General features: G+C 47.0%; 1 protein-coding gene across 1 annotated transcript in view; it reads left to right on the forward strand.

Annotated features, from left to right (window-relative positions):
* Positions 1-13,624, forward strand: part of COG5 (component of oligomeric golgi complex 5) — a 156,665-nt gene that overhangs the window by 131,948 nt on the left and 11,093 nt on the right. Inside the window, exons 15-18 of the mRNA XM_070946699.1 lie at positions 4,701-4,811; positions 6,481-6,543; positions 7,673-7,776; positions 13,221-13,458. Of these exons, the coding sequence (XP_070802800.1) occupies positions 4,701-4,811; positions 6,481-6,543; positions 7,673-7,776; positions 13,221-13,458 (516 nt within the window). The remainder of the gene's footprint in view (positions 1-4,700; positions 4,812-6,480; positions 6,544-7,672; positions 7,777-13,220; positions 13,459-13,624) is intronic.

Here is a 13,624-nt window from a genome sequence, read left to right on the forward strand (position 1 = left end):
CCGGCAGTGGGAATGCTGAGTTAGCCTGCAATACTGCATTCTTCACCACTGCGCCACCACGGCTCTCGTAGTTGGAGGTATTTCCACATGGCCAAATTTCCCCACGTTAGGAAGCAAGACCATGTCTGAAATAGCTGGCTTTGAAGTTGTCCGCACTGGCTAAGAATCCTAAGAAGGCTACTACAAAGAATAAGGGAATTACAGAGTTGGGTGGGACCCTTGGAGATCTTCTCATTCAACCTCCTGCTCAAGCAGAAGACCTTTCATTCTAGACAAGTGGCTGTCCAATCTCTTCTTAAAAACCTCCAGTGTTGGAGCACCCATAACTTCTGGAGGCAAGTTGTTCCACTGGTTAATTGTTCTAAATGTCAGGAAATTTCTCCTTAGTTCCAGGTTGATTAGATTCCATCCATTGTGTTCTGTCCCCGTCTCACACACGCACCCCCACAGACAGGCAACAGTTAAAGTACTCAGCCGACAACAGTTTATCTGGTATCAGAATTGGCAGCAACTCAGTGGCTGGCTGCCAGGTATTCTTTACTCATGAGGGGGGAGTTTCTCCCTTCGTCCGGGAACAAAGCCAATACACAATAATCAACAAAGTCCAGTAAATACAAAGAAGGTCGTCCAATATCCGGTTTTTGCTTGTCACAGAGCTGAACCGGCCACCACACCCTCTTTTATACCCTGTGGGGTGTGGTCCAATGACTCAGCCTAATCCCTGGCACGCCTCTTCTTCTGTTGCGCGCACTTATCTCTGCGACGCTGCCGAGGATCCAGCCAAGACTCATCTCCCTCATCACTGTCCACCTGTGGCTGCATGGACGTGCTTGGCCCCGGGCCTAACTCTTACCCTTCGGCAGACACTGAAGGCATTGCCAGAGAGGAGGGTCCTGGAGAAGGAGGCCTTGCCAACTCCTCTCCTTCACTCTCGGAGTCCTCCCTTGCCGATAACACAGGCTCAGGTAACGGAGCCACAACATATTGTTTCTTGTCCGGCCTTCAGGTGCTTTGGAGAATAGCTTGACTCCCTCTTCTTTGTAGCAGCCTCTGAGATATTGGAACGCTGCTGTCATGTCACCCACCCCAGCCCCTCTTTTCACAACACCTAAGACGTGGTTTTCAGAAAAAAAATTTTTTTTTTGCTTTCTTTTAATCAGAACACTTGTTATATAATATTCCAAAAATGGCAAGCACGGCTCATAACGAATTCTTGGATCTTAAACACCAAATGGATTTAAACTAAGCATCCAGTCTCTTTGTCAATGAACGATTGTTCCACAAATTGTTATACAGTGCTTTTTTCTTTTTCTTTTTTCTTTTTCTTTTTTTTGGGGGGGAGAAAAAAAAAATCTGCTTCATTTTGTGTTATGCCCGCAGTTAGATCACAGTGTGAGTGGTAATATAAGTACTGTATGTTCTTTTACTTTGATGCTATTTCTGCTGAGCTTCACATGTGGGCGGATTGGAATACACTAACGGGCCCACCTGCTGCACACAGATAAATGTGTTGAACTGGGAACACAAAAATTGAGTTGTCTAGAAATGAAGGATGGAACCTTGGCAACCCCTCGTGCTCTCTGAAAATAATAAGAAAAAAAAAAAGAAATTAAAGTTTGCCTTGCCACGCTATATTTAAGTTTAAAAAAACAAAACAAAACCTCTTTACTATTTTTCCCAGCGTTGTATTCTCCTGCAGCCGTAATTGAAAAGAGAATGTAATGTTTTTTAAATATATATATATATATATTTCATCGTTCTCTCATTTTATATTAATAAATGTGAATGTTTCCCAAGATGTAGGAAGTGAGCGTACACAAGCATGAAACTCAAAAGGATCGGAACATTTTAGGATTCTGTAAATAAAGGCAAAGAAAGACACTCTAGAGCTGAATTCGATGCCGGGAGGGGGGGGTAGCATGGGCTCATCCTCCATGTAATTTCCTTGACAACAGTATGGAAATGTTTGGCCATGGCTGTCTTCTGAGATGGCTTGCAATTTCTTGAGAGGGATTGGGGTAGGTTTTGGAGATCATTCAAGTCACGCTTCGAAAGTGTTCGCTGTGCCCCTCAAAGCCAAATTGCCGCATGGAACGGAACGGAACAGAACAGAACAGAATTGAAATTAATGGAATCGAATGGAACAGAATAGAATAGGAATTAAGAGTAGAGCAGAACAGAACGGAACGGAACAGAATTGAAAATAATGGAATAGAACAGAATGGAATAGAATAGTAAAGGAATTAGAATAGAGTAGAACAGAACAGAACAGAATAGATGGAACAGAACGGAACAGAACAGAATTGAAAATAATGGAATGGAATAGAACATAATTGAAAATAATGGAATGGAATGGAATGGAATGGAATGGAGTAGAGTAGAGTAGAGTAGAGTAGAGTAGAGTAGAGTAGAGTAGAGTAGAGTATAGAATAGGAAAGGAATTAGAGTAGAGTAGAGTAGAACAGAAGAGAACAGAATAGACGGAACAGAACAGAATTGAAAATAATGGGATGGAACGGAATGGAACAGAACAGAATAGATGGCACAGAATAGAATTGAAAATAATGAAATAGAACAAAATGGAACAGAACGGAATAGAATAGGAATTAGAGTAGAGCAGAACAGAACAGAACAGAATAGATGGAACAGAACGGAACAGAACAGAACAGAATAGAATAGATGGAACAGAACAGAATTGAAAATAATGGAATGGAATGGAATGGAACAGAACAGAATAGAATAGAATAGAATAGGAATTAGAGTAGAGTAGAGTAGAACAGAACAGAATAGATGGAACAGAACGGAACAGAATGGAAAATAATGGGATGGAACGGAATGGAACAGAACGGAATAGATGGCCCAGAACAGAATTGAAAATAATGGAATAGAACGGAATGGAACAGAACGGAATAGAATAGGAATTAGAGTAGAGTAGATTAGAACAGAACAGAACAACAGAACATAAACAGAACAAGGATCAACTTGCTGATGGTGGTATGTTTAGGCAGGCCATGGCCGTCAATTCCGAAAGTTCTGCTCGCGGATCGAATCGGTAAGCAGCAGTTCAACCAACGTGCTTGCGGAAGGGACTCCTGAAAGGAGGTGAATTACGAAAGACTCTTCGGTCTGCCATGCTGCGATGCACAATCAATGCGTGTCCAATTTAATCAGGAAACAGTGTGATCAGAACGTCTGCTGCACTCGTCCCAAGAGCAAAGCGCCAGTTGCTATTTATGGCTCAATGGGTTGAATTGTGAGGTTCCATTCCCTTCTGGCACGGATGATGTTTGATTTGAAACGTCTGCAAGAAAACCACCAAGCTCAGGAGAAGCACCAAGGACCCCCAGAAGAGAATACTTTCCTACGAGTTGTAAAATCAGTCGCAACGTATTTGTATCAGGGGTGAAATCCACTTACCTTCGCTACCGGTTCGCAAATGTGAGCGCGCACGCCTCCTCCACGCATGCGCAGAGCCTTCTGTGCATGCGCAGAGTGTCAAAAAAAGGGACTTTGATGACATCTGGGCGGGTGGACGGAGCCGCCGGCGCTACCAGTTCGCCCCGAACTGGATAGAACCGGCTGCATTTCACCACTGATTTGTGTCCACGTATAACAGGAGCCGATCTTAGTCGGCTCTGCCTTTTCTGTACAGTCCCTTTTTCCTACCCCAAATAATGTCCCAGATGGTAGGGGCAGGACAATCCGCTCTGCCGCACTTCTCAGCTGGGCGAAAAAAGAAGAAATATAAGGTCGGAGTAATGCGGGGGCGGGTGGGAGGGCCCAGCTCCCGAAGAAAGAGAACCGGTTCGGTGACGTAATAGCGTCCCGGGCCGAACCTTGCAGTGATACTTGCTTTTTAATGGTGGTGTTCAGATTAAAAAGTAAGCGTGTGGTTGTCTATAGTATCGCTGGAAGTTATCACTGAGCCGTGGTGGCGCAGTGGTTAGAATGCAGTATTGCAGGCTGACTCTGCTGACTGCCAGCAGTTCGATCCTGACCAGCTCAAGGTTGACTCAGCCTTCCATCCTTCCGAGGTTGGTAAAATGAGGACCCAGATTGTTGGGGGGCAAGAGGCTGACTCTGTAAACCGCTTAAAGAGGAATTGTAAAACATTGTATATAAGTCTAAGTGCTAGTGCTTCTTCCTTCCTTCCTTCCTCCCTCTCTCCCTCCCTCCCTCTCCTTCCTTCCTTCCTTCCTTCCTTCCTTCCTTCCTTCCTTCCTTCCTATCTTCCTTCCTCTCTTATTCCCTTTCTCATTCTTCTTCCTGGTGGCGCAGTGAGTATTGCAGGCTGACTCTGCCCACTGCCTGGAGTTCGATCCTAACCGGTTTAAGGTTGACTCAGCCTTCCATCCTTCCGAGGTCGATCAAATGAGGACCCAGATTGTTGGGGGGCAAGAGGCTGACTCTGTAAACCGCTTAGAGAGGGATATAAAGCATTGTGAAGCAGTACATAAGTCTAAGTGCTATTGCTACTATGGATCCCTTCCAACTCTTATTATTGTTGTTGTTATTGTTATTATTTTAAGATGACAACTCCGAGATTTTTTTGGGGGGGAGGGGCAGGAATTCAAAATTACATTACCTAACATTCTTTTTTCCCCCCTCTTCATTCCATTTTGCAAAGGAAGCGAAGTATGTGAAGACGGTACAAATCCGTCCAGTGAATTAATCGATTTTTGTTAATTTGCTTGCTGCAGCTGTCGACGCAGGGAGAAGCCAGCCAGGTGATCGGACCGTTAACCGAAGGGCAGAGAAGGAACGTGGCGGTCGTGAACTCCCTCTACAAGCTGCACCAGTCCGTTCTGAAAGTAAGTGCCGAGGAGATTTTCGCGACTGGAAAGCTTTAATCGCCGGAGCGCTCCAGACACCTGAAGTGAACCGAGCCACTTCTCAAATCATTTCTCTGAACATTGGAACGGAGCTCAGTCTTTGCGCAGGTAGTCCTCGACTTACAACCAGCGGTGGATTTCACATAGTTTTACCACTGGTTCCCCTCGCGCGGGCTCACCTTCTGCACATGTGCCTGGACTTCTGCATGGTCGCTGCGTGCGCACGCCTTCCGTGCGTGCCCTTTGTTCACGTGCATGCCTTCTGCGCATGCACCCGGCCTCGAAAATGTGGATAAATAGGACAGCATTACATCCGGGCGGGTGGGCAGGGGCGGGCCCACCTGCAGTCGCCGCTACCGGTTCGTGCGAACCGGTCTGAACGGGCTGTATACCATCTCTGCTTACGACCAATTGTTTATCTACCAAAAAAAAATATCCAAGGTGGATTCTGTTACAGCCACAAGACTGGTTTAATAATTACCATAATAATTGAAACATCAGGGTTGATGGTGGATCGCCGACAACCACAATGACTTACGACGGGGTGGTGGGTCGTAAGTCGAGGACAACCTGGATTTCATCCGCACATGACAGAATGAGATACAGTGAATCCTCGACTTACAATCGTTTGTTTAGAGACTGCTTGAAGTTAAAACGGCACCGAAAAAATGGGACAGGACCATTTTTCCCTCTTAACGGCTGTTGCACCATCCCCGACGGTCACGTGATAAAAAAAAAATCAGACGCTTAGCAATTGACTCCTATTTATGACTGTTACAGTGTCCCGGAAGTCACGCGATCCCCTTTTGCGCCTATCAAAGTCAACAGGGAAGCCCAATTCGCTTTACTAAACTTAAGAACCGCAGTCGTCCACTGAAACTGTGGCAAACAAGGTCATCGAATGGGGCCAAGCTCCCCCTTAACAGCTGTCTCGCTTAGCAGTGGAAATTTAGGGCTCAATTGCGGTCGTTAAGTCAAAGGACTACCTGTACAGCATCTCTGCGCGGACTCTTGGAGGAATCGGATTTATTTTTTTATTTATTTTTTTTGAAAATTTTTTAAATTTTATTTCTTATACACATATTGTAAATGTACATTCTGTTATCCATAATTGATCATACATATATATATATTTTGTAAAGAAAGCATAAAGATAAGGCATTTTGATTACATTCGGGATTGCTCTTCTACCCTTTCTTTTCCTTCATTTTACAACAAACCTTGTTCTCCTTCTTTCCCTTCCCTACCTCCTCTCCTCTCCTCCTCTCCTTCCTCTTCCCTACTTCCCTTTCCTTTCCCCCACTCCTCCCCTCTTTTCCCCCTCTCTAGCCTTCTCTCCTACTCTTTTCCCCTATCCTTTCTTACTCTCCTTTCGCCTTTCTTCCATTCCTCTCTCTCCCTCTCCTCTTCTATCTTACCCGCTACTCCTCTCTCCTTTCTTTCTCCTTCGTTGTCCAATATTTCCCCTATTTGATATCCGAGCATCCCCCAAAGGAATCGGATTGAGAAGAAGTGAATGGAGCATATTTTTTCTCGTCGGCACAGCTGGTGGATCAGCTGGCTTTTCGTGGCCCGCTTGCAAAATAAAGATTTGCCATACTTGGACCTCACTGCACCGTTTAACGTTGTCCCCCGTATTTTTTCTTAGGTGATCTCCAACCAAAGCGGATTTCCAACCGCTTCGGAGGAAACTGTTCATGCTGCTTTGAAGGTAGGTGTGTATGATAAAGTCAGATTTAAATCTTGCTTTGAACAGCACGCTTCCTTTCTGTCCGGTCCCAACTAACTCGCGGGTCAATGACAAGAGGAAGGAAGGACTTCTTGTGTCGTTTTGAGCTTCTGAATAGAATCACAGGGCTGGGAGGGACCTTGGAGGTCTTCTACTCCAACCCCCTGACCTACGCAACAATCCTTATATCACAGGTTCCAATCTGGGTCGGTCAGCGGGACCATAAGGTTTTTGTCTTCTGAACTTTGGGACTCATGTTGGAGCCCATCTTCAGATGAATCCTTATATCATCCTCTTTTAATGACCCCGTAATCCCTTGCGGGGTGGAGTCTGGGCAACTGAATGGAGCTGAGTGTTTAGTGCCGGGATGCCCTTCCTGTCGCCAATGCGGAGGTTTTGTGCACCACAGTTCCGAATGGGAGACCGCTTGTTTAACGTAACTGTTAAGGATATTCTTGGCTCATAACCAATGTTGTAGGTTATTGAGCAGAGTACCCTTCGAGTAAACGCATGAAAAGCGACTGGGAATGGTTGTGAACAATCACTGTCAACATGCAAACACACTGAGTTGTGGTAGTCTTTTACTTTTAGAAAAAGTAAAGCAAAAGTCCAAAAACAATCCAAGTCATACGCAGATAAGACGAGAGTTAAAAGATCAATCCAGGGATATTTCAAGTACAAAGTCTTCTTACCAGTTGTAGTCATACACAATAAAACAGTTCTTCTTGAGTTTCAAAACAGGAACAAGTTCAATATCAAAACATTCAATAAATAGTAGAAAGCGACATGTAGCTATGATCATGCAGAGAGATCAAGTAGAGAGTTACAGCAAATAAGCAGGTAAAATGGTATAGTATCCACACAAGCCATGATCCTGACTTCCCTTAAGTACATTGGCTACAGAGCTTAGCCAATCAGGATACAGGATGATGCAATACAGTCTTAAAGCAATATAATACCTTTCTGATTGCAAACACACATTGTTGGTTTATATATTGCCTGACCAACTAGTTAGACAAATAACCATTTCCTAACAGTAACTATACCTTGAAACTTGGAAAGTGTGCAGTTCCTTTCTGACCTGGGTTTTATCCTTGGTTCTGCCTTCCAGACAATCCATGGTTTGATGGGCAGCGCTGTGCAACCTTTGCTGGACTCGGTGGGCGACTCCATAGAAGCTATTATCATGACCATGCATCAGGAGGATTTCTCCGGGTAATTGAGTAACTGCTCCTCTACAGTTTCTACAGGAAGTAAACCGCGTGAAAAATGGAGAGTCTGTTGGTTTTGCGACACCCCCCCACAAAAGAAACATTAATCTAGCTGTATTGCAGCCTATTATGGAAGGCAAGCAGATGATTGCTGCGGAAACGCAGGCAGAATAACCAACAGAATAACAGAGTTGGAAGAGGGACCTTGGAGGTCTTCTACTCCAACCCCCTGCTCAAACAGGAGACCCTATATCCGTGATGGCTAACCTTTTCCAGATTGAGCTCCCAAAGTGCATGCGTGCGCCCGAACCCCCAAAATGCAATGTGCGTGCGGACCCAGCGCATGTTCCCCGCCCCCACGCATGTGCACGTGGCCCCCTGCATGTGCCCCCCAGCATGCACATGCAGCCCCCCGCACGCATCCGCTGCATGCATGTGCACCCCATGCCCCCTGTGCATGCACATGCATCCCCCATGTGCCCCCCCATCCTCCTGCGCATGCTTGTGCGACAGTGGTGGGTTCCTCCCGGTTTGGCCCGGTTCCGCCGAGCCGGTAGCAGTGATGATATGATGTCACCGAACCGGTTCTGCCGCCCCCTGCCCACCCTGCATTATTCTTACCTTTTATTTGGCCCCACCCCCAATCTATTGCTGCCTCCTGGGTCCCAGCTGATCGGCTAAAAGGAAAAAACTGTTTAAACTCTTGCGGGGTTTCAAAGGGCCGCCCTACAGCTGATCAGTATTAAAAGGCAGTGTGGTGGTAGACTGGTGCCTCCAAAAACAAATGAATACACCGGTGCCTCCAAAAACAAATGAGTAGACTGGTGCCTGTAAAAATAAATGAGTAGACTGGTGCCTCCAAAAACAAATGAGTAGATCAGTGCCTACAAAAATAAATGGGTAGACCAGTGCCTCCAAAAACGAATGAGTAGACTGGTGCCTCCAAAAACGAATGAGTAGACTGGTGCCTCCAAAAACAAATGAGTAGATCAGTGCCTACAAAAATAAATGGGTAGACCAGTGCCTACAAAAACGAATGAGTAGACTGGTGCCTCTAAAAACGAATGAGTAGATTGGTGCCTCCAAAAACAAATGAGTAGACCGGTGCCTGCAAAAATAAATGGATAGACCAGTGCCTCCAAAAATGAATGAGTAGACCGGTGCCTCCAAAAACAAATGAGTAGACTAATGCCTCCAAAAGTAAATCAGTAGACTGGTGCCTCCAAAAACAAATGAGTAGACCGGTGCCTGCAAAAACGAATGAATAGACCGGTGCCTGCAAAAATAAATGGGTAGACCGGTACAGCTCTGCAAGCAGTTAAAAGCCCGTTAGACCAGTACCTCTGCTAAATCCTAAATAATTGTCACATGACCATCAAGCCACGCCCACAAAATAAGCCACGCCTACAGAATCGGTAGCAAAAAAATTTTAGAACCCACCCCAGTTGTGCGACCGCCCACATGTGCCCCCTCCCCCCCATGTATGCGTGACAGAGACCCAAAGACCAGCTGAGTGGCGGGAGGCGCCCACACACACACAGCAGAGCTGAACTGGGGCGACAGCTCATGCACCACCTCTAGCACGCATGCCAAAGGTTCGCCATCACGGCCTATATCATTCCAGGCAAATGGTTCTCCAATCTCTTCTTGGAAACTTCCAGTGTTGGAGCATTCAGAACTTCTGGAGGCAAATTGTTCCACTGGTTAATTGTTCTCACTGTCTGGAAATTTCTCCTTGGTTCTAAGTTGCTTCTCTCCTTGATTAGTTTCCACCCATTGCTTCTTGTCCTGCCCTCAGGGGCTTTGGAGAATAGCTTGACTCCCTCTTCTTTGGGGCAACCCCTGAGATATTGGAAGACTGCTATGCTAATTCCTTGTCTCTTTAGAAACTAAAACTCTGTGTTTGTTTGTGTGTGTGTATGAGTGAGTGAGAGTGTGAGAATGTGAGTGGAGGGGCGGATGTGCATATACTCTCTACGAAACCCAAGAAAGAAACTGTTAAAAGCAGGCTTCCCTTTGATTATTTCATTTGTAGTATTTTTCGTAGAATCCATTGCAGGAAAGACTATTGAAATATAGTTTACTTAACTCATTGAAGGAAGCCCTTTTTCTGTGATGGGGGGTTTTCCCATGTATTTTCTGAAAAGCTTTCACTTCGGATCTTCTTTAGATCTTGCTTAAAGCTAAAGGTTCCCCTCGCACATACGTGCTAGTCGTTCCCGACTCTAGGGGGCGGTGCTCATCTCCGTTTCAAAGCCAAAGAGCCAGCGCTGTCCGAAGACGTCTCCGTGGTCATGTGGCCGGCATGACTCAATGCCAAAGGTGCACGGAACGCTGTTCCTACCCACCAAAGATGGTCCCTATTTTTCTACTTGCATTTTTTTACACGCTTTCGAACTGCTAGACAGGCAAAAGCTGGGACAAGTCACGGGAGCTCACCCCGTTACGCGGCACTAGGGATTCGAACCACTGAACTGCCGACCTTTTGATCGACAAGCTCAGCATCTTAGCCACTGAGCCACTGCGTTAGCGGTGGGTTTAAAAGTTTCAGCAGTGCAATAAATCATTCTTTTCCTCCCCCGCTGTCAGGAAAACCATCCCCCAAAGATTTCAAACGATGTTTTTTTTTAGCTGGATTTTTTTTTAAAAAAGGTCAAAATAAACAAAGGCCCTCAATTTTTTCCTCAAATAGTGACATGTCATAAAATCTTCCTTGTGTTGCTCTTTGAGATGAAAGGGGTTGCAAAGGATGCAGATCTGACTTGGGGCTTTCGGGGAAATTGAACAGGTCGCGCGTAATCCAGGGCTGCGGAATTAGAAAACAATCCTAGGGTTAGGATTTGGAGCCAGGCTAAACTGTCACTCCGGCCCGGGAAACCGTTATTAAAGAATTATCCTGACCGCTGAGCCCTTTAAATTAGGGGTGGATTGAAAGCTTACGGCTTCTGGCTGACGAAAATGCTCTGGGGGTTTGCCGGAAGGAGTTTAGAAAAGGGTTATGGGAATAAATGTTTGTCCTGCCATCGGTCCAGAAACCAAAATTAGATGCTTTAGACTAGGGTTCTATTTACTTTTACTACCAGTTTGCAACGGGGCCGTGGGTGCACTCTTCTGCGCATGCGCAGAAGCGTTCTGATGATGTCGGGCTCAGTGAGCGGAGCCTCCCGCCGGTTTTACTACCGTTTCTATAGAACCGGTGCGAACCGGGGGCAACCCCCCACTGCTTTAGACCAGAGGTCTCAAACTCAAGGCCCGTGGGCCGGATCCGGCCTGTGAGGTGCTGAAATCTGGCCCACGGGTCCAGAAATAGCAAAGGACCGACCCACGGTACCTCTGGAAGCCAAAACGGGGCGCAGGGCAGGGGTGGGTTCTACGTAGCTTTACTACCGGTTCGCAACTCAGATCACTCATGATGACGTTGTGGCGGGTGGGCGGAGCGTCCTTCCGATTTTACTACCGGTTCTATAGAACCGGACCGAACTGGGAGCAACCCACCACTGGCGCAGGAGTGGGCCACGCGTTGTCCCCCATGCCAGGGGTGAAATGCTCCCGGTTCGGACCGGATCGCCCGATCCTGTAGCGATGGAGGCGAGTGGTTCAGAGAACCGATAGCAAAAATCCCTGCCCCCCCCCATTGCCCAGCTGAGCCGCGCAATCATCAGAGGCTTTTTTTTAATTTTTAAAAGCCTTTTTCCTACAACCTCTTTGGCCGAAAAAATGCTTTTAAAAGTAAAAAAAAAAAAGCCTCTGATGATCACGCGGCTCAGCTGGGATCATCAGAGACTTTTAAAAGCATTTTTTCTACAACCTCTTCGGCCGAAGAGGTTGTAGAAAAAATGGTTTTAAAAGTAAAAAAAAAAAATGGCCACACCCACTCTGTCATATTACACCCCCCCTCGCCACCAAGCCACGTCCACAGAACCGGTAGTAACAAATTTTACATTTCATCACTGCCCACGCCCCGTTTTGGCTGGCAAAGTGCCGGAGGAGGCCACCCAGGCCGAAAATGGGGCACGGAGTGGGGGGGAACTATAATGCTGATCCAGCCCTCAAAGAAATCCAGTTTGACACACCTGCTTTCAGAGAGAAACCCTTATGTAGCTAGTACCCGACTTACAGCAGTTCATTTAGTGACCATTTAGTGAAGTTAAAACGACCTTGGAAAAAGGTGATTGATGACCGTTTTTCACATTATGACCATTGAAGCATCGCCGTGGCCACAGGATCAAAATTCAGACGCTTGGCAACTGGCTCATATTTATGACGGTCTCAGTGTCCTTTTGCGACCTTCCGACGAGCAAATTCCATGGGAGGTGGGGGAGAAGCCAGATTCCCTCAACAACCACGTTCCCAGTTTAACACCTGAAGTGATTCACTTAACAACTTTGGTAAGAAAGGCCGTAAAATACTTGTTGGGATAAGAAACATTTGGGAAAGCTTTTAAGGGAATCTGGCTTCCCCATTCAGTTGGCTTGAAAGAAAGTCGCAAAAGGGGGAATCACGTGACACCCCTCCCCCTGGGACACTGCAACCGTCATAAATGTGAGTCAGTGGCCAAGCACCTGAATTTTGATCATGTGACATGGCGGGGCATGCCGGAACAGTTGAAAGTGTGAGAAACGGTCATAAATCCCTTTTCTCGGCTATGTTGTAACTTCGAATGGTCGCTAAATGAACTCTTGCAAGTCAAGGACTAGTGGCATTAACAAAACTCCAGTGGAAATGAACAGGAAATTAACTGTCATGCCCTGGTCAGAGCCTGAATCAGCGGAGGAGGAAGACAAGATGGAGCTGGGGCTGACGGAGATGGAAGGGGCAGTTTCGTTGGCTTGGGAGAAAAATGGGGAGGAGCAGGCCCAGTCAAGCCAGGGCCTTTCAGGATTGGGACGGCTTGTAGGCAGGGAGGAAAGGGGGCAGGATGAGCAAGAGAGGCTAAGCAGTGAACATGAGACAGAGCTCAGGCGATGAGCAAGGACCACCCCTCCTGATCCTCGAGCACGGAGAGTGGAGAGAAGGCGAGAACAGCGCAGACTGAGCCGACTACTTGGGAGGAGAGCGCCCTGCCCCTCTTCACAAAGCACACCTGGGGACTGAGACTTAAGAGACGCTGTGGGGAGGGGCATTTGTCGGGAATTCCTGACGCTGAATTCCTGGAGTGCTGAGTGCCGACGTTTGAACTTTCCTGGATTCCTTGCATTCTTTCTGGATTTCTTGCTTTGCAGCAGTGGTGCTTACAGCGTTGGGCTGGACTATTTGCAGCCAGAGGCTGCTTGAGGTGTGTGTGTATGTATGATCACTTTGCTCTGGGACATGCCAGAAACGTGGGAGCGTTTGGGGAAATTTGGAACAGTAAAGGGGTGGTTTGAACTGCCAGCCACCTGTGTTATCTCTGTGCCTTGCCCCGGGTCATCACATGAATCTTTTCCTCTTTTTACGTTTGTCGGGCAGGTCCCTGCCTCCTTCGGGAAAGCCGGACGTCCCTTGCTCTCTGTACATGAAGGAGCTGCAGGGGTTCATCTCCAGGATCATGAACGACTATTTCAGGCACTTCGAATGCTACGATTTTGTCTACGAGAGGACCGAAGGCATCGCTCAGAGGGCCATCGAGGTCTTCATCCGCAATGCCAGCCTGCTCCGGCCTCTTGGCGAAGGAGGGAAAATGAGGCTGGCAGCCGACTTCGCACAGGTGAATTCCGCTTGGTTTCCGGTCTGTGCTCTGCGTTCAAAACACGATTCGCCGGTTCCATCCGGGGGTTAGGGTTGAGTTAACAGAGTCGGGGGGGGGGACCTTTGACCGTGGCTGACTGAGTGGGCATAGGGACCTTGATGCCACTCATTGGGCGTGGCCAACT

This window comes from Pituophis catenifer, unplaced genomic scaffold (genome assembly GCF_029215685.1).
Source record: "Pituophis catenifer annectens isolate HBS135680 unplaced genomic scaffold, rPitCat1.0.hap2 SCAF_7, whole genome shotgun sequence".
In the NCBI taxonomy this organism is placed as follows: Eukaryota; Metazoa; Chordata; class Lepidosauria; order Squamata; family Colubridae; genus Pituophis; species Pituophis catenifer.